The following is a 20969-nucleotide window of genomic DNA, read 5'->3' as shown; positions in this document are numbered from 1 at the left end:
TTCACTTGATTATTTCTAATACATGTTTTTAAAAGCATCATACAACTGAAAAAGCACACACATCCCTTTTTGTTTTAAAATGAAAACCTTCAGCCTGACACCCGGAAGAGCTGAAATGGTTCTCTCACCCTTCTCTTTCAAACTTTAGTGACCTGGTTTTGATATTTCTTCACTTCTGGATTAGATATCTTCAACTTTAACGTTGGAAATAACAGGCTTTCTTGTCTACTTGCAGTTTCTGTAGCTTGCGGAAACATTTTCTTCTGTGCCTCCTGTAGTACTTGAATTTTACAGAGGCTTTTTGCTTTCTTCAGCCTTACAAAAACTTTACTGGGAGCAGAAAGTTGTTCTGCAGCAAATGACTTCCTCTGTTCTTTGAGCTTAGTCTTGTGTGTAGTTATGCGTTTGATTTCCTCATGTTCTATAAATATCAAGTCTGTCAGCCATGGCAAAATCTGTTTGTAGAGAAGTTGTGCATATCTGGTATTTTTCTGAAAATAGCATCTCTTTGAAACTTCACCTTGGCTAATCTGTCACCAATTTCTTCTCTTCCCCCCCAGAATGGAAAACAAGGTGCAAAGTTGGGTGTAAGTCAGTGGGGAGATGCTTGAGGACTGTGCTGGCATTTCTCACTCTGCCCCTTGCCAGAAATCTTTTAATTATTCCTTAGGAAGGCCGGCTGCTTGGTCTGGCTCACTTGCATGCTTCTGATATATAGTGCCATTATTTCACTATAGTATGATGTAAATTGAAATAAGGGATCCAAAAGAGTCTGCCATTGGACTTGGCACGTGCATTTGGGAAGCATAACTAGGAACGTCCCCTGAGCAGCTGTGCCAGGCGCTGGGCTGTCTGGGGGTGTGCTGGGGAGAGCAGGGGCACGGTCCTGAGGAAGTCCTTGGTTGTAATTGCCAGGGAGCATCTGGAGCTCCATCAGTCTCTCCTGTCTGCTGAGAGGGCTGTGGGACCACTGGTCATTGGAAGAACTAAGACCACAAATGAGCTTGAGACTCACCTTCTGTGTCTCCACTGGAGCCGAGGCTTTGGCACCAGAAAATAGAGCCAGCTGGGAGAGGAGGAGGGAAATATAAAGTGTACTTTCAGGATGCATATCGGCCCTCCTGAATATTCAGTATAATTGTAACAGTTAATTATTGTCTTAAAAGAACTCTAAATTTGGTCTCTCTGAGTGCGTTCTGTGGCTGCGTTACCGTGTCACTCTGAAACGTCCTTTGTTGCCGTCTCCTTCAGAGCTTCAGGTTGTGACCGAACTATGGCAAAACTAATTGGTGCACAATTCCTAGCATTTGAGGGTGGATTTTTGCCGTGCTTTGTTGTTGGACTGGCCCCAGCCCCGGGCTCTGTTGGTGTGTCTTTGGCATACAGCCTTACTCACACTGTCCCTGTCACCCAGCATCTGTCTGCAAGCAGGGAGATGGAGGCTGAGCTGGCAGTTACCTGGTGGGTAAATCCTGAGAGCATCTCATCACAGTGTGCCTCTTCTGGAGCAGTTGTAGCAGCGTGTACCTTCAGGAGATCTTGGCGTTGGTGGCAGCCAGTCTAGGAAGTTTCTGTCCCTGCCCTGCAGTTTGCTGTTACCTTGCTTTGTGGGGCTGTGTAGTTAACCGTATCGCTGAAATGACCTGAGTTAAATATAACTCTTTTCGGAGGGTCATCCGTGGTGCAGACCCGGAAAAGCACAAGCTGGTGCAACTACCACATTGCACATTGCCAAAGGCCGAGCGGAGGGAGCAAATTGCATCAGGCTGAGCAGGGGACTGTCGGAGCCAGTGTTGCTGCCTGTGTTACTGAACCACAACCTCATGCTCATGGATGTTGCTGTGTGGGTCAGCTGATCTATGCTAGGTCTGATATCGATCTGACGGTATTTTTTCCCCCTGTCTGATAATTTGAATGTTATGTCCAAATAGTTCCCAGATGGCAAAGGTTTTGTTCTTTAAGCATCGGTAACCTTGTTGACTGGAGTTGGGGAGGAAATCCAACAGGGAAGAACAAGAAACACCAGGTCTACAGGCTGCAAAAGATCATAGATGACAGCCAGATGAAATGATGAGTGCCATAACCATCTCTGTTTGCCAGTCCTCTCCGTGGAGGGTGCAAGTGTCAGTTCTCTTATATTCACCTCTGAGAAAGAGGGGGAAAAAAAAAAAAAAAAAAAAGATAGAGCTTGTGGAGGAGAACTTTGGGTCCAGGGAGGTGCTTATCGCCTCGAGAGCCATGTAAAACGCAAGCAGACCGGTGCTCTTGGCCTTGAGTGGCCTATTGAATGAACCTGTTTCTTTAGAAACGGCGTTACGGTGGATGGCTCAGCGGTGGTTGTACAGGCTGCCTTCATCAGCCATCACACCCTTGTGTACTGAGGTGTGCCGGGCCCTGCCGTCCCCGGCTCCCAGGTGAGCGTTTGCTGGCTGGGGATGGACCCCGGCAGGAGTGGGTACTCCCTCTTGGCAGGGCAGCTCCCGTTAGCTCCTTGGCACAGGTAGCCGCTGGCAGCAGCGTAACGTCTGTCGTAACCTGCTCTTTCGACCTGTCGCCCGTACGGCAGCGCCGGCCTTTGGAAGTGAGAAGGAACAGGATCTTGTGTGCTTTTCTTTGACACTAGCCATGCTAGCCAGGCCTGGCGGTAACTGTCCGTACTATCTGCTGTTCCACCTAACCACTGCCGTTAGTTTAATACTCCTTTTAAGTCGCGTTGTAGAAGCATGCGAGCCCCAGGCCTGCTAACCTTGGTCTGGTGGCACGACAGCCCTCCTGAACCACTGCAACCGAATTATCCAGAGCAGGGTTGAGACCATGGGGTTGCTAGCTACCTCATTTTGCTCTGTGCTCTGCTGCAACCTATTTTTGGGAAAGACAGAAGCACTTCCCATTTCAAGTCCTGGCTTTGGCAATCACCAGGAAATCCTCACCTTCTCTGCTGGTGGGAGGAAGTGGATGAAATTTTAGATCGCTGTAGAGGCAAGCGTTATTTGTGGCACTCAGCTTGATGAGGGCAGTGTTGGAGAGCAGTGCCTGGCATGATTTATTGGCAAAACCTACTCTGTTATCTACATACTTTTGAGGGCAGAGTAAGCATAATAGACCAATAGTAAACCAATCATTTCCGAGGCAAAAATAGTTTGGATTAAACGTTAATTGTAAACGTTGTTCGGCAACGGTCCTCGTTGTTGATAGACTGTGGTGTTCTCACATTTCTAGCTGCACTCCGCATAGTGTCAGACAGCACAGTATGTTGGAAAGCTTTATGTTAATCAAAGCAGATGTCAAATTGTTTGCCCACCCATATTGACAGTTTGATTTCAGCAGTCATTTGACACTTGCAAATCTGAACGTGGAGAAATGCAACAATTTAATTAATACATGCCTGAGTGTGGTCTTGTATATTTGTGGATCCTGATCAGCTGTTCTGCACACTCCTCCTCCTAACCAGCAGTGTTTTTCTTACGTGGTATGTATTCTTTGCCTTGTGTCTTATTGTCATGTTATTTGTTCAACAGGTTCTGCTGTCTTGGTGTTCTTAGAGCGAATTATCCATATCTGGAAGCCTCGCAGACAGATCAAAATGTGGGGAGACCATCGACAAGGCAACAGAATGGGGTCTTTTCGGTAAGCATTTGAATATATAGTTTGTTTCAGCAATGTTGTTAAATACAGTAAGCCATAGGAACTTTTTGTTTGTCAGTATTTCTGCACATCCTCCCGTCAGCAGACTGTTTTGGTAAAAGTTCTGAGGTCTGTGTGGAGCTAGGTGTGATTGCCAAAGAATAGGCAAGTTAAGTGCAACTTTCTACATAGAAATGTGAAGTTTTTTCATTTCATTTTTTTTTTTTTTTAAACAACAGCTGCTTTTAGTATTTCTGTTCCTTCTCCGCACCACCTTTTACAGCGATACTTATTTTAGCTGTTGTCAGCTAAGGTGATGATATGCCATGTGGGTTTTGGTGCTATGCACTGTTAAGACCTAGAAGATAAATGCTTAACAGTGTGATGTTGATTCTCTTCAACCATGGTGCTTGCCTTAAGTTCAGAAGTACTGGCACTTTCATTGCACACAGGATTTTATGAAAACTTTGAGAGTTTAGCTCTCTCCATGAGGTTAAGTAGACCATATATCCTTCTTAAGACGTTTTTGAATGTCACTGGAACTGTTTTAAAGATTCGTATGCAACTGGACCTGCACAGCATATCTATCTTAGTTTGTATTCCTCTGGTTGTTACTAGGCCCTGTGCTTGCAAGAGGGCTCTGGGTAAAAAAAAAAAAAAAAAAAAAAAAAAAAAAAAAAAAAAAAAAAAATAAGAGGCACCAAAAGCTAGGGTTTTTCCTCTGTTGTGCATAATTTGTTCATCCTTTGCTCACATGTCCACCTCAGTTACTCGAATATCAGCGTGATTAAGGTACTTCCTCATGGCATACTGTAGGCTTCTGCAGTAAGGATACTTCAAATAATTGCCCAACTGTAATGTCTTGAGGAAGCTGATGACATTTGAGCTACAAAAAACAGTATCCTCCAGAACAAGAACGCGTCTTAACAATATTGATAGGAGCATGATTGTGTTCTGTGATGAAATCGGTAGTGCTGTTCTGCTGATTTTTAGGTGGATTTTATTGGCATCATTCTTTAGTGTATTGGGTGGGGAATTCTAACCTTGAACCAAATTTTAGTTGCTCTTCTATATGGTGGTGAAACAGGGGCATGTAGCTTAGGAACGCTGATTATGGTTCGATTAACTGGGCAGATGTCACCTTGCATTCTGTTGGGGAGTGATTCTGTAGTGAAACTCAAAGAAGAACATGACTTGCTGTTGTTGCTAAGGAAATGTCCACTGATTTGGGTAGCATTTGGTGTTTTTTTAAAATGTGTTGGTATTTTTATTATTCTATTTTCAATAAATGTATTCGAGCCTCGCTTAGATGAAAAATCAGGTAGCGCCATCTCAAAAAAACCCTCACTGAGTTTTGCAAAACTGTCATAAGAGGAAACCTCTTGCTGAGCGGTTTTATGCAGATGTCAGGAGAGCTCATAGCTATAGTGTTGTAAACTCGGTGTAAGACAGCCAGTCTGGAGGCACGAGCACAGGATCATCTTGAGTGTTGATTGTTGGCATATTCCTGTGAGGCATCCTCAGAGTCTGAACTGATGGCTTTCAGCATTTTAAGAGTTTAGACTCCAGCACAAGGAAGCATCAATGAGTCTCTGTAATATGTTAATAGAGCATGTTTGGTAACCTCTACTTTCATGTGCCTCAGGATGACGTGTTAAGTTAGCTGTTTGTAATAGTGCCCGGAGAGCTTAAGCTCAAGTGGTTCCTCACAGGCGTGTGCTGGTGGTGCTAATGAACAAACACACCAGCTCGTGGAACCTTGAACACCTGCAGACCTGTGTGCAGTGCAGGACTATGTGGATTGCTACCATCATTAACCCATTAATATTGCAGGTATTCCCTGTTGAGTGCTTCTGGAAATTGTGCTGAAATGGGAGCACCCAAGTTTACTTTCTCACATCTGTCGTATGCTGCCTCATCTTAAACTGCCAAACATCAATATCTTCTGCGGATCTTAGACTGTTACACAACTCTATAAAAGTTTAGAGAAGAATGTGCTGCTGTGTAGATTTCAGACTCTAAGCACGTTATGAATAATACTGTCTTTATTTCTACAGTGGGAGCCAAGAAGAAAGGTTTGCTCCCGGGTGGAACAGGGAATATCCTCCTTCCCTTGATAGTCTTGCTCAAGAAAGACACTCTGGCAACTTCTCTGGCAGAGAATCACTTCCTTTTGATATCCAGGCACTCACAGGCCTCCTCAATCCTCAGTTTGCCAACAGAGAGGAACCTTCTTTCAGCTTTGGAGCTAGAGATGGACCACGTAGTGACTTCAGAGGTGGGGAGGGGCACCATGATTTCAGGGGCAGAGATTTCCCACCATCTGACTTCCAGGGCAGAGATGAGTCTCAGATGGATTTCAGAGGTAGGGAGCCACCCTCTTCTGAGTATAGGGGCAGGGATATGTACTCAGGAGACTTTAGGGAGAGAGAAGGGCCACCTATGGACTTCAGGGGTGGGGACGTTCCTTCAGTGGACTACAGGAACAGGGAGACGTTCCGTATGAACTACAGGGATAGGGAAGCACATAATATGGATTACAGGGGCAGAGATGAACCTCCATCAGACTTCAGGGGAAGAGGGTCTTTTGATCTAGACTTCAGAGGTCGAGATGGATCTCATTCGGACTTTAGGGCAAGAGATGTGCCTGAGTTAGACTACAGGGGCAGAGAGCATTCCTATTCAGACTTCAGAAATAGGGATGTACCTGATTTGGACTTCAGGGGTGTGGGCACCTCTGATTTGGACTTCAGAAACAGAAATGCACCATCGTCAGACTTCAGAAATAGACACAGGTCCCGGTCTGATCAGGATTTTAGGAGCAGAGATGTGGCTCCTCCTATGGACTTTTCAGATAGGGAAATGCCTCCTGTGGATCAAAGCCTTGTAGATTTTAGGCGCAACCAATCTACTGTACCTTTAGCAGAAAGAGAGGGCTCTGGTTTAAACGCCAGCAAGAGAGAGGAGTCTGCACTTGGTCTAGATAGAACTCCCTTTGGTAGCCAAAAAGGAGAATTTCAACATTCAGAAGCACCAGCCAGAGAAGAGGAATCACTCGGATTGGCTCTTGAAGACGACACTTCACACAATTTCCAAAATAGCCGTGGACCTCTTCCAACTCTTCAGGACCAAGAGGAGCAACCTCAGACCTTTGCTAACAAGCAGCAACAGCAGCAGCTTTCTGGGGGGGAGCAGCAAAGATCCGATTCTGATCTTGGGTTAAAGGGTGAAGGTGGCCTGGATTTCCTTGGAAGGCAAGATACTGACTACCGAAACATTGAGTATCGCGATGTGGATCACCGGCTGCCAGGGAATCAGATGTTTGATTACGAACATGGCAAGTCCTTTTCAGAAGGAAAACCCAGCAAAGATTCTAGGCCCTATAAGAGCCTTCAGGTAGGTGGTTTTGTCAATTGATGTTTCTGTTAAACGTGTGTTGGTCCAAAGAATGGAAGGAGCTGGGAAGGAGTCTTCCGTTCATATCACATCACTTCAGTTCTCTCCTAATTCACTGTCCTTCTCTGAGATCATCCTCATGCTCCAGGTTGTTTTAATGGGCACCCTTTCTAACTCAAATACTTTCTTCTCAAGAGAAATGCAATTTAGCAATTGAGAATTGCTAAATACATAGAATCAGATCTGCTTCAGAAAGCCCCCAAGTTGAAAATGGCTGGGCAGAGGGAGGGTATTGGGGGGAAGTAGTATATAGAAGAACTTATTTTGTTATTTTCTCCTGGGCGTTGCTTTATGAGCGCTACCAGAGAGAAGGGACTGGCTTGGGTGGACCTGTGTAGAAAAAACAGCACAGCTGTTCTCACGCATGCTCTGTTTTCCTTCAGAGTCAACTTTGAAATTTGAGTGTAATGGTAACTACTGAGTTAATAATTACTATTGCATTTGAATCTCCTGCTGCTGGAAAGCAGAGAGGTGATTTTGCTGGACCTAGATCTCATTGTACAGCTCAGTGAGCATATGAAGCTAGTAATACAAGTCCTCCAGGGCTCTCTGAGTCTTAAACCGTGCAGTGGTTAAAGATTTGAGCCAGTCTGCTTATGGGCCTTTGCCTTTGAATTATACCCTGCTTTTTTTTGTTACTGTTTGTGTATCCTGTGAGCTAGCGTCTCTCATTTGTAAAAACCATCTTGATTGTGTAAACTCAAGGACCAAGATTACCGGACCTGTCCCAAGTATGTGAAGCCAAGCAAGCTCATTCGGCTAGGAGGAGTGCCTGAAACTGCCACAAAGGATGATGTAAGTGGGATTTTTTCATCCAAAAACTTCTATCAGGGGTTTCTAAATGTACCATTTTTAAGCCTGGTTAATGTAGTGCAGATGGTCTGTCATTTTCCCCAGGGAAAATCCAGGTTTAGATGTGATTGCAATGTTATTTTTTTAATCTGATTATTCTGGGTTTTGGGGGCGGGTCTGGAAGTGATGAGTTTTTTTGCAGTCACATGTGGGGTGTTGGTGGCTAAAAGCCTTGACTCCAGACTCTGTTTAACATGCCTTACTTGAGCATTGTTTTATATATACCAGACATTGTTATTACTTTGTTGTTATATTTTGGGCTCAGAAGACACGTGTCTAAGTGAACTTGTTCATTCTCAGTTATTTGAAATTGCTTAAATGAGATCTTATAAAGATGGAAAAGATGTCTGCTGCTACTGCTGATTTTAGTAAAAAACCAAAAAATAATCTAGGCTCCAAATGCTTCCACTTTGAATTAGGATGGGTTTTTTTGGTGGCAGACCCAGATATAAGAACTCCTACACGCAACAGTTTTTGCTAGGGTTAGCTATGATGATCAGAGCTTCTGAGGCTTGATACTGGAGAACTCATGAAAGAAACTGTGTCCATCAGAGGATGATAAGACTCAGAACAGTCACTCCATGTCTCTTGATTTTTCTTAAAGGCAGTGAGACATCTCTGACCTTAAATAAGGATCAGAGGTGAACTGTCTGGTGAACCAGCGTGATAAACCTTAGTGCAGTTGAATTGGGGTGTAAATGGTGCTTGCTAATTTAAACAAAACCCAAAAATACTTCCCAAAACTTAATACTCGGGTACTGCTGGAACTTAACTAGGAAAACGTGTCAATTTATAACAGAGTTAACCTAGGAAGAAAAGAAGTCTTGGGGAGAGAGAAATGTACGTTAGCAAGTGCTTCACTTTCCGAGGTTTGATTTTTGGAGACTGAAGTGGATCTTGGTTTTCCTGTAGATTCTTAATGCTTTCCGAGGGCCTGATGGGACACCTGTGAAGGACTTGCGACTGAAAGATTACAGTTCAGGTGAGAATGTTTTTCCAGTGCTTCTGGTTTCAAGAAAATGCAATTGTTTTGTTTTCAATACAAAACGGTATTTTTCACACCAATGGTCACTTAAGCAGTTTTGTTAAAGTCTTTGGTGCCATAATTACAGGTATTTTTGAATACGAATGCCCACTGAGTTTTGTAGCTTGTCCTCTTGTCTTCAAAACTGATGGCTGTGCTCACTGCTGCTTCAGAGGTAAAGCATGTGTCCTGGCACCTCTAGATAGATGTAGAAGCAGCAGGAAAAACAATAAGGCTGTTCAAATAGCCATCAAGATTAAAGCCAATACTGACATGGGACAGCAGGTTAATTCCCCAATAAATTTTTATAAAATTATTATTAAATCCTTTTAGATTGTTCTACATCTTGTTTCTGAGATGGTCTTACTGTGGAACATGTCCTGCACAAATGGTGTCCTCATGAAACCTGATACATCCTAACATTTCTCCCTCAGTAACATGAAACTGTTCTTAGATATGAAGACAGGTTAAAAAAAGAAAAAGTTAAGTTTTATAAGCAAATATCCAAATACTGGATCTGGATGCTCTTCCTCATCCAAAGAATGAAGTTTTGCTGTACTTCTGATCAGTATGTTTAGGATTCTGAAGAAAGAAATATTTTACAAGGCTGCTTTGTGAGAAAGTTGTGCTGGAACAAAGAGGTGCGATGGTAGGAAATGCAGGGTGAGTCCTGGGGATTGGTTTGGATAATACTAGTAGGAAGTAGCTGGAAACTGGTATTTTACTGTTTTTTTAAACCTGGGAAAGCAGAGGCTTCTACCTTCATCAGTGCTTTTTCTTTTTTCTTATTACCAGTATGGTGAAGCAGCTGGAATTCTTGGTGTCAATACATTAGATAAAGGCTTCCTTATGTGTTTAGTAGCTGGGGAGAGAAATGGGGCAGCTGGGTGTTTCTCAAGTACATTTTTGTTTCTGGAAGCTGTCAAAGGAAATTTCATAACCTTCTCGTGAACCTTTGAACTAAAGAACACCCCTGTGTCACATAATCTGGTCTGGCCCAACAAGCAGGGCTTAAGGGGCACAGTCAGTCTTTCTTGCTCCCTTTCCTCTTTTCTAAGCGTAGCACAGCATGGCTATTGTCACCCACACAACACTGACCACAACCCAATAATTGCAACATACTCATTTTTTGCCTGTGCTGGTGTGCTTTGTCAGTGTTTTGTTTTTTTTTTCCTGAAACTTACAACTTTTCAGTAATAAATCAACTTGAACTGGGAATATCTTCCTAAGTCTCTTGTGTATATTATTAGGACTTACTGCCCTCGTTAGGAAACTGTTGTCTCCTCCTTCCCATTCCCCATTCCAAAGGCTACTCAGGATGAGATAGTGTCTGAACTTAAGTGTGGAGGCCCTAGTACCTGCTGGTGGTCACATGTAACGTGAAGGTTGCTGTTTCCTGTTGTCTCTCTAAAAGTGGCATTCTGTTTCAGTCTGTCTCCTCAGCTGCAAAGTGGTGGTTCCCCCCCCGCCTCCCAAGTTTTTCTGGCAGTTGTGGGGAGGGAAAGAATGAAGTTAAAATTAGCTCATATTTTGTGAGCTATTTAAAGCTGCTTTTTAACCCTGTGCAGTCAACGTCAGTAATTTAAGCAGTGTAGCATTATTCTAGGTTGCGTGGATACTCCAAAGACTTTGCTTTGCATTATGGCCTGAGGCTGCAAATGCAGCTGCTAATTTAAGCAGCTTTCTCATCCTTGTTACACAAGATGGATATGTCTAGGACAATAAAAGCTTCCTGAATTGTGAAAACTTCTTCTAGAAATTGTGTAACTAGAAGCTGTAGTAAATTTAATCCAGCTTTTCACATTAGGTCATCCTATAGAGAAGTGTGTGAAATCGAATTCATGCTAACTTCAGAAAAGCTAAGCCTGTTTGAAACTAGAGGCCAGTCATGGCCTAAACAATGCTTTTAGGATGGGGTGTGTATGTAAATATTCATAAGAATTAAAAGCAAACTTGCTGGATTACTAATGGCTCTCCGATATACCTGGGCTCGCTGGCTGCGTTGCTGTATCAGCTCAATGGGATGACGGCAGCCTGGCTCAGAAGAGTGCGTGCTAAGCCTGTCTGAGTGGGTTATATATTTTTGAGTGCTGTCCAGAAATGTTAAAAATAACATTAATCATGAGTATGCATGTTGAGTGTGTGTGAGAGAAGAATGCCTGCAGCTGTTGGAGAACAATAACAGCCATAACAAATAGCATGCCATTAACTCGAAATAAGTGAGGTTCGGATCAGTTTCACAAAAAGATAACACTTATCATAAAGCTTATCTCAGCAGCTTCAACATGATGATTCCACTGTATGATGTTTCATAAGACTCTTTCTGTTTTGGGGGAAAATATAGGGTTGGTTTTTCTTGGAAAAAGCAGCTCAACTTCTTTTTATAAAGCCCTTTCTTTCTACACGCTGCGTATGTGCTAAGGGAAGCATATTTTCACTGAAGGTTGTGCTGAGCATGAAACACTGTTCTTAATATACCTGGTGTGATTTTGGTACGCATTCAAGCTGTTTATTCTTTAGATTATTTTGTCTGTGATGCCCACAGACTGAAACAGCGTCTAGATTTTCAACAAGGTAGTGAAAGGAGAGACCCCAAGAAGTGGCATAGTAATTTTGTTTAAATCAAAAGGGCAGATATTTACGGACAAGGATAAAATATCAAAGTCAGACTTCGTAGTATTACCCTATGCAACATTAACTTACAATTTCCATCAGTTAGATTTTTGAATTGATGCCTGTATGTTCAGACTGAAAGTACCAAACCCATTCGTGAGGGAAAGAGGGCTTCTTCCAACGTAACGTGTAAGCCTTGGCAGAAATAACCCTATTAGATTGTTGGCTTATCTTTCAGCTTGCCTTTTCAAGTGTGTTTGATCATGTCTGTTCAATTAATCATTACAAAGAATAAGCCCTGAGGTGATAGTGGAACCGTCTCAAAGACCATCAACTGCTTTAGTCTGCAATACCTCCCCACGCGGAGGCAGCGCCGCAGATGTACTGCTGCTTCAGTAGATACCTGCGGTGGGGACTTGTCAGCAGCTCTCTGAGAAGGGGTTTTCAGTGACAGCTTGTGAGCGGCCCCTGTCACATCTGAAGGTACTTGTCCTTGCTCCCTGGGGTCAAGGCTTTCATGTGGCCTTACAGTGTCGGGGGCTTCCTTCTGTGGAGCTGTTAGTGCAGTGTGTAACAGCACCAGGCTACTTGTGGCTTGGTGTCTGTCATTCTCCTGTTACTGTCTGTGCGCTTGCGTTGGTGCTGATGGCCAGGAACTTGAAACCGATACCTTTTGACCTTCGAGGAATCTAACACGCACACATCTTGTCCTGGTTTTGATTTTGATCATTTTTTAAGCTTATCTCCTGCCTTATTCTCATCAAGCTTTATTTCTACTTTCCTGACTAATGTCAAACATAAGCAAAGTCTGAGAGATCATCTTGAGTGTCTGATGTGCACAGAACTCTTTGCCTGAACACACGTGTATGCCCTGGAGAAGAGAGCACGTGGAGCTATCTTTATCTTAAAGGGCTGCTTATGATGAGTTGTTCACCCTTAAAAGATGCTGCAATAATGTCAAAGTGAAAACATGAAGCGTACTCTGAGCCTTCTGTTCAAGTTGTTCTCCTGGATGCAGTCTGCGGTGGGACAAGCTTGAAACATGTGTTTTCCAACCAGGATTCGTGTTAGATTTGGTACTAGCAGTTGGGAAAAGCTGTTCAGGGAAAGCAAGCCCGAGAAATTGCTGGCAGCCCATCAGGCTTTTCTAGCTGACTCTACAAGCCCATCTGGGGAACCGAGAGGAGTTTTTGCTGAGCTGGAGAGCCTGGTGGAGAATGGACACACTGAGATGGAGAGCAGCGTGTGCAGAGAGGAGCTCTGTGAAGTGGACCTGGAGGGACCAGGTGAGCTGGATTGCAGTCAGATGGAGCAGTGAGGTCTGCTCCAGCCCCTTTATGTACCCTCTAAATTAGTGCAGCACTCCAGAAATCGGGAGATTTCCGTTTGTTAACCCTCCTCTGACTCTTCTGAATGCTCACTTTTGAACCTGGGTGGGGATGTGAGAACGCCATGCTGTACCCCTGGGGAGCAAAGCAGCCATGGAAAGGGAGTGACGGGAGCAGGGAGGAGCTCTCTGAGCAGCAGTAGTGCTTGGGGCCGGAGGGATGTCCACATGGTGGCTGATGCTAAAGGACAGGCAGCTTCCTCTGGTGGAGGTACATGCAGGATAAAAATGTGGCTAACCTAGCAGCTACTTCATGGCAGCTGCCTGCTCAGGTTTGAAAAGGTTTTTTTTTTTTGCAAGTACTATTGGCACTAAACGTACTTTATTGCTTGCTTAGTCACGTTTTTGCACTAGCATTTATTTTTTGCTTCATTTCTCCAGACCTGGCCCTTATGTGGTGCTTGGAACTGCCCTCTTTATTCCTCCCTTTGTTAAACTTAACAAACTGCCTTGGCCAAGTCTGAGAAGAAACTGGATTATCTTGCTTGTTCTCACTAAGCTCTGCCACACTGGTGCCCTGTTAAATATTAATAAGTCCCTTAGATAAACCTTTAAAAGGTACTTTTTTTTTTTTTCCTTCCAAGTGCAGTCTATCCTGTATACCAAAACAGTGAATCATTGATTTCAGGAATATTTCAAGAAGGCTCTGAAATTTAAAATTGTATTCTTTAGTGTTGCATTTTGCTAAAACTCATAATGTAAGGTCTGGAAATTTACAATTCATGATGGAAAAATTGGTACAGATTTTTGAGTGGTGCACCTCTCTATACTGGGGATAAGCCCTCCATTTTCCATGGCTGGAATGCATCCCAAGGCAGTGAGATGTCCTGTCCCTTAAAGCAGCGCTCCTGTTGCAGCAGGCATGGCTGTGCATTTCTCTGGCCCACATATAACTGAGTCTTAGCTCCTTCACTGCAGCTGCACATGGTGAGGTTTGGGCTAGTGACGCTCTTGGAGCTCTGAAGTGCTGGTGAAATACTGCCCTTGCCCCCAGCCCCTGCATGCCACAGGTGCCATCATGCTGCAGCTCCAGCCTTGGGTAGGGTTGGGAAGCTGAGCAGCTGCTCTGCACTGCAGGGGGGACATGTTTCTGGGGGTGTGCAGCAGAACTGTGCTAAACTGAGACCTTTTGTTTCATTGCAGGAGTGATACAGTGCCCTTGGGGAAACCCCTCCAAGGGGTGGATTTGTGGCTATCTAGAGGCTTCCTCACGAAGAGAGCTTGGCACCAACCCTATGGAGTTTGATTAGGAGTAGGTCCCACAAGGACTTACATTCTTTGGTTTGGTACAAAGAACATGCTGTGGGTTCATGTGAGATGTCTCTAATACACGCTGTGGCACAGAGGTACATCTTGCCTGTTGTGCTAATTATACAGAAGACAACTTGGCTCACCGTCAAGGCTGGTGCTAATGTACCACAGGAAGAATAATCTCCTGTTGCTGTGTTTAGTGCTTTGCACAGTGAAGATTGTGTGGCCCACTCTACTGCATCAGTCACAGATAAGGGCACGCTGATCTCAGGCACTTGCTGAGAGCTGAAGTGATCATCCATGAGCTTACAAGATGCTGTAGCACACATGGAGTTTCCTCCTGAGGCACGACCAGATCACCTGCTCATCAGCAGAGTTCTTCAGCCTGGAGGGTCTCACCTTTCAGAACCCGGGCAAATATCTTCAGCACTGATCTGCATGAAGCAATTGATTCTTGTTTGTAGCCAGAATAGCCTGGTGAGGACTAAAAAAGCACTTAATTGGAATTAGTCCGTGGTCATCAATACCACTCCTTGCTAGTTTTCCCAGCTGTGTGGGCGGTAGGCTTTTGGCTAGTCTTGCTTGATTTCAGGGCAGTAGTGCATTGTCTCTTGGAAGCAAAAGGCATTCTTGCCCATCTCTCCTCCTCTGTGATGTGGTGGCTTAGGAAATAGGAACAACAAATCTGTTTTAAGTCAGTGTTTGTGATAGTGATCAACCTTGGTTCAGGATTATAAGGCCTGTTCAACAGAAAAAGCAACAAATACATTCACCCGTAAAACATGCTCACAGCCTTTTTGACGTGCAGAATCCTCTCTGTGACCATTTTTACAAATGTGCTCACCCTTTTTGCATCTCCAGCGCAAAACTTCAAGGCTTTTCACGCTGCTGACACTATTGTATTGATTGCTTTTCTGAGTCATTTGTGCTAAATGACAGATCATATATCCTGGAGATCAGGTTCATATTAGCAGCACTTTAAAGCCAAGTTGCTGTCTGCAACATCTTCCCAGGTATGCAGCTTCCAGTCTTGTCATGGAGTTTTGTGATGGCCCCGTCTTCCTTGGATTCCAGGTTTCTGTACAAACATAATGTAATACTTTGTCTTTAATAAAGCTGCATATGGTGTGTAAGATCTTAACGTTGTGGGTTTTTTCCCTTCTCCCACTATGCTGGTGTGTCATCCTTCTGGGCCAAGAAGGGTTGACAGCCATTTGGGGCTCTGACCACTGTAGTTTACAGGGCTGCCTGTGTCCGTCGTTGAGGGCGTCTCAGGCAGGTCCTTTCTGGGTCTTGTCCTCCTGGATGGAGGGAGGAGGATGGACTGTAGTGCTCTACCTTTCAGAATATAGCTGTGTGTTACATCTTTTGGTTTCAGTGCCGTTCTCTTGTGCAGCGCTGTCATGAGTGAGTGCGTAAGAGTCTATTTTTTTTATACAGAGGGACGGTATAAAGTGGCAGGCCTTTTCCCTGCAGCCAGGTGTGGCTTGCAAATGCTCAGCCATTGAAAGGAATTGGGCATATGGCTTGTTGCAGATTGTTGTGTTTAGTATTCAACAGCAAGCTTTTCTGGTACAACTCTTCAGCTTTAGTAGCTCTGAAGACCAATTTATCTATGCAGTAAAGAGATCTGACAAGTTTATGGATGCTGAGAATCCACCAGCTGGTATTGAGAGAGCTCTTGGTTTTGGCTTCTGAGCTTGCGCTAGCATAGATAGCTTGCCGCCGTTGCCCGCTGCGCTGCGGGGGTGCCCTCCAAGGTTCCAGACTGCGCGGACGGCTTTATTTTCTCCGCTCGCCGCGGAAGGCACTGTGCTGTCGCCCAGCCTCACTGCAATGGCAGGACTCACTGCATACGCACAGATACAGCCGCCGCTGTGCATGTTCAGGAGCTCCTGGCTTCCTGGAAGCATCGAGTGTATTATGCCCACTAATACTAGTACACCATAATAGTGTAGAGATACAGAGAAGGCCCTGTGTTTTCTGGTGTTTTTCTGTGTTTCTTGTGGTGAGGTATTTACTCTTCAGTATGGATGACCTAAATCTGATCTTTCCTTGGAGGAAACAGAAAACTTGTGCATGGGGTCATGAGCGTATTGCCAAAGTCTTCCACAGATGAGGTAGATCTTCCTATCAACCAAGGAATAGCAGATTCTGAGAACGGTGTGCAAAATCCTGTCTCCACTACGCAAACTGTGCAAAGGTCAGTGTGTGAGATTGCCCGTTCCTTCAAGGGATGTGAAAGTTCTTCGTATTCACTCCATACGTTACACCGTAGTTGCCTTTGAAGCAATAGAACTTTGTTCTCTAACCTGGATGAAACTCTGTAGAGGATTTCCCCAGCTGCCCTCTGCTCTGCCATGCTGTCTCTGGAGAGAGCAAGCAGCAAGAATATCCTTGCTTCAGCAGGCTGGCCATGGCTCTGCTTTAATGTGCCATCTCTGAGTCCTAAAAGTGCCGAAAACTGCAAATGCTTTTCCTCTGTGGTAGTTCTGTCTCATCCTACAGGAAAAAACAGAAGTGAAGTGGTGTTGGGATGGTTGAGAAGCTCTCTGCCTATTGAGATTCCATCATCATCGTCTTCTGCCCTTAGGCCGCTTGGTCCCACCTGCCAGATCCAGGGACCTCTACCGTGTTCGCAGCTGGCCCAGCTGTTCAGTTTAGCATAGTGTCTTTTGGCAACCTGCTATATGGAGTTACTTTAATAGGAGACCATCTTCTTACCTTCCATGCCAGAGGAGGGAGAATATCTTCGTATTGCACCACAGCAGACAGGGGTTTTGTAGAACCTGTTTTTGAGAAGGCAGGTGACTGTTCACCAGGGACATAAGGTTACCTAATGCCTTAAGCTTGTAGGGGCGGGCAGTAATGTGACTTACTGCGTGCTCGTTCCTAGAATCAAGGAGCTGGACCACCTCTGGAATTGGATGCCTGTGTCATGTTGCCATCATGCCCTCTTTCCAAAAGTATCTTTGGTTTGGCACAGGCAGGGCTGCTGTAGTTACATGATCTTTTCATTTGGCCTCTTAAAAATCCAGAGAGTCTTTTTTGAAGTCTTCACAGTGCTTACAGCCTCTATCAGAACAACATTATGGTTTTCCTTTATTTAGATCTTTGACATAACAAACTATCATGAAGTAACACATTACTATGTGTCAGTTGTTCAGTAGAAACTGTGTGTAGAGAAACAAGTCTTATTTTAAATCCCAAGTCTTTGATCTTCTTATCTGAAGCCAAAGAACAGTAACTCTAAGTTAGGCTTTCAGGATTTTTAGCCAAACCATGGCATGCTAACAGGGACCTGCTATTTGTTGTCAGATTTCACTTCGCTAAAGCACATCTGTTTCAGAGGCAAAATGCTCCTTATTCAAATGTTTGCAGAGCAGCTTCCTGGAGCTCTAAGTATGTTCTTACTCTGAAGTATTAAGTGATCTTGCCCGTTTTCAGTGTAGAAAACAGCTGAACATGCTTTGGGAACATCCCTAAAGGATTGTGTATACAGAGAAGCACTTAAGGGAAAACGGAAGTCCTCTGGGTTTTATGTGCACACTCTCCTTGTGTTTGCCTTTCACCCACTGTATACAGGCTCTGGTACCATAGACTTGCACAGCTGAGGAGTAGGAGTACAAAATAAGGTACAAAAGCCCTTTTACACAGTGGACCTAAAACATGGGGGCAGATGAGGACATGTGCGCTTTATGGTTGTGCTTAGGGCCAAAATGTGGATGAGTTCAAGTGTTGGAGGACTGTTCCCGTTGGAAAGTTCCTTCGGACAGTGTAACTATGGTGTAGCATACTCAGGGGTTGCATGGGGGGAAATACTGATTTATTTCCTTTTTGACAGAGAATCTGTGTTGATGACATATACTTCTGCCAAAATAGAAAGCATTTTTTTACTCCATTCTACTTTCTTGTGGATCCTGAAACTGTGGTATTGTACTAATCAGCAAGCGACAGATCAAACTAAGAAGATACCAGGTTTTATATCTTCATGTGAAACATTGCATATGAATTTAGGACACCTTGAGTCAAAAAAAAAAAACCCAACACATGCTGTCATCTTCAGCAGTGATTTTGCTTTGCTGGTTTGATCACTTTGGTTTTACTATTACGAGCTGAAGAATACCAGTGGGTGTCCAAGAGCTCTCGTTCACAGGGGAAGACAGCTTACCTTGGGATGCCTATTGAACCAATTCCTGATATTAGGTCCCTGGTCCCATGCCTCTGTCAAAATCCCCTGCTCCACTTCTGGTAACGGCAGCTGAATTGCTGCGTTCTGACAGGCAAACTGCGTGAAAGCTTTGGAAATAAAAATACGCAAGCTCAGCAGCTGCTACACAAAGAGCTGAACCAGCCCTACAGAGGAGGCAGGGAAGAGGCACAACAGTTGGTGGCAGGAGCCTCTCTAGCTGCTCCCCCTTAGGAACCCGCCTCAAGTCACTTGGTTTTGTTTCAAGCCTTGTGCTCTGGGTAACGTGATTATTGCAGATCATGGAAGCATCAGCAAACACTGCATTTTGAAGGTGCTCTGCAGCAGTGCTGTTGTTCCACAGGCCTCCATTTCAGTGGCCTTTCCATCATGGTCTAAAGCAGAAGGATGCTCTGGTGGAGCTGGGGGCAGGGGGACAGAGCACGGCTGTCATTACCACCTGAGGCTGATGTTATTCTGTAGTTCTCACGTACCGAGTGTGCTTGTCAGATCTATGCAAAGGGCTGGATCTGGGGACAGGGGAAAGTGCCAAGCCCCCGTGGATCTGCATCAGCAGTTTGGAGCGGAGCAGTGGCTCAGGGCTGCTGTCGTCTTGCATCACTGCTTCGGCGCTGTCTGTGCAAGGACAGCTCGTAGTGGATTGCGGAGCGCTGCGTCCCTCTGCCACCTGACCACAGGAGCTGAACATCTGGCCTGAAGCTGCTTTTTGGCAGGATACGGGGCCACAGTTTCTGGCTTTGGATCTCATTGTATGTGTTACTGCAGCTGTGCTTATTAGCGGGGTTCAGTTTGGTGGGGGAGGGCAGAGGTAAGAAAGTGCTCAAGGAGAAATGTGCTGGTCTTCCCCTTAGCTGTCTCCGTGTAATGCTTGGAATCATCCTGTAGCGTACGTTCCTCCAAGCGTCTCGGCTTTTGTATTTACGTGTAACATTCAGCGTTGCACTCTTGGTTGTGTCATGCTGGATTAAATCCATGTCTAAACCACTCATTCACTTCACAAGGACTGGGATGTAAACTGCCTCTCACTGTAGAGCAAACAGAGCGAAAACTTCTGCAATCTAGCTTTCTGTCTGTCAGGAGACCCACTACTTCATATAGGCATGGAAATAAGATAGGACTCTGATCCTGGCTTGCTGATCACGGCAGCTTTCAAAAATCCTCTCTGTGAAGGGGAATCAGGAGCTTTACAGGCTGACAAATATCATTCATGCAGCCCTTTTCTGAACAGGAGAGAGAGAAGTGACTCTATTATAGAGTTCTGGATTTGAATAAGACTTTAAAACGTACCGTGTGAGCCTGCATGCTGTGCCGTGAAGTAGCGTCTGCCCAGAATGCAAAACAGCCTCCCAGCAAGGGGCAGCACTGCTCCTGGAGAGCAGCTCTCTTCTGCAGAGAGGAGGGCTGCTTCATTTTCAAAGTGTGATTTAGTGTGGCTGGAACTGCAGAGAATGGCTGCTATGGGAACAGCTGGGTGAATTTGGTTCTGCCAGCTGAAACCATACCTCTAGTTCCAGGTGCCCACTTCATGTAAGAATATCAAATGGCTTTAGCTGCATTCCACCACAGATGGCCTGCTGCTGGCCCGCGTCTTTCACTGAGCTGAAAAGCACCCAGACTGATAAATTTCCCTCTAGCGAAATTGTATTGACAAAAAAAATGTGGGGAAGGGGAATAAATTCCTATGTGAGGTGGAGAAGGAGCTAGATTCAAAGTGGAGTCTCGTTATACCAGCAAATGTTTACAGTTAGGATTATGTTGTTAGGACAAGTGTGCAAAGAGCTCCCAGAATTAAAAAATCCATAGGGTGTGATGATGAAATAGTTTTGTATGGCCTTGTCCCTGATGTGGTTAAGTACAAAGTGGGTAAAGAAACAGAGAAGGAAAAATTGGAGAGCGCAGCAAATGTTCTTTGGCATAGGCTCAGGGGAGATGGGGGCTGTTTTCCAGCAGACTGGAATGCCTTGCCTGAAAGAAGTGTGGGTGGAGTTACCTCCCCATGGAAGGTGAGGAGCTGAAGCAATAGGAACCAGATATGTACCTGGGTTGAAGGTACTGGTGTTAAGATACACATCTTTAGGAGAGGAGACAAGCTCTTCACCAGGACAGCTAGGTGCCTAAAATGGTACAGTCACGCATGAACTGGCTTTCCCCTCGTTCCCAACCAGCCAAAAGAGCAGCAGGAGGAGGGAACGAAGCCTTTCCTCTCGCTGTTTGCCCATGTAGCCCATGATCATCTGGAAAGCAGTGTTCTGGAGTGAGGTTATGACTTGAGGTTTGTTCCTCAGCGCTTCAGTTCTTGGAGCTACTTTCAAGATCAAGGATGACTCTTAGGATGGTCTTAGCTTCTGTAGTGTTCACCCTGCACTTTACTGTGGGATGTAACATTTCAGCGCAGGTAACTGGAGTACGCAGTTGAATCAGTGGGTCCCTTCTGCCACTGACTGAGATGACAGCTTTCCAAGGAGCAAGACAAGTAAAGGCTCTCTAGTTTCTTGCATCTAAACTTAAGCTCCCACATCCTCTTGTTACACGTGCAATAACATCTATACCAA

At 44.8% G+C, this 20969-nt stretch overlaps 1 protein-coding gene across 1 annotated transcript in view; it reads left to right on the top strand.

Annotated features, from left to right (window-relative positions):
- The first annotated feature begins 3521 nt into the window (after positions 1–3521).
- The window catches only part of RBM6 (RNA binding motif protein 6), a 54135-nt gene continuing 36687 nt past the window's right edge, over positions 3522–20969 (top strand). The window contains exons 1-4 of the mRNA XM_010293426.1: positions 3522–3627; positions 5682–7020; positions 7786–7875; positions 8845–8914. Coding sequence (XP_010291728.1) covers positions 3584–3627; positions 5682–7020; positions 7786–7875; positions 8845–8914 — 1543 coding nt within the window. The 5' untranslated portion in view covers positions 3522–3583. The remainder of the gene's footprint in view (positions 3628–5681; positions 7021–7785; positions 7876–8844; positions 8915–20969) is intronic.

The sequence above is a fragment of the Phaethon lepturus genome, unplaced genomic scaffold (genome assembly GCF_000687285.1).
Source record: "Phaethon lepturus isolate BGI_N335 unplaced genomic scaffold, ASM68728v1 scaffold8378, whole genome shotgun sequence".
Lineage (NCBI taxonomy): Eukaryota > Metazoa > Chordata > Aves > Phaethontiformes > Phaethontidae > Phaethon > Phaethon lepturus.
The sequence above is the reverse complement of the archived record's forward strand: the minus strand, read 5'-3'. Positions and strand labels throughout refer to the sequence as shown.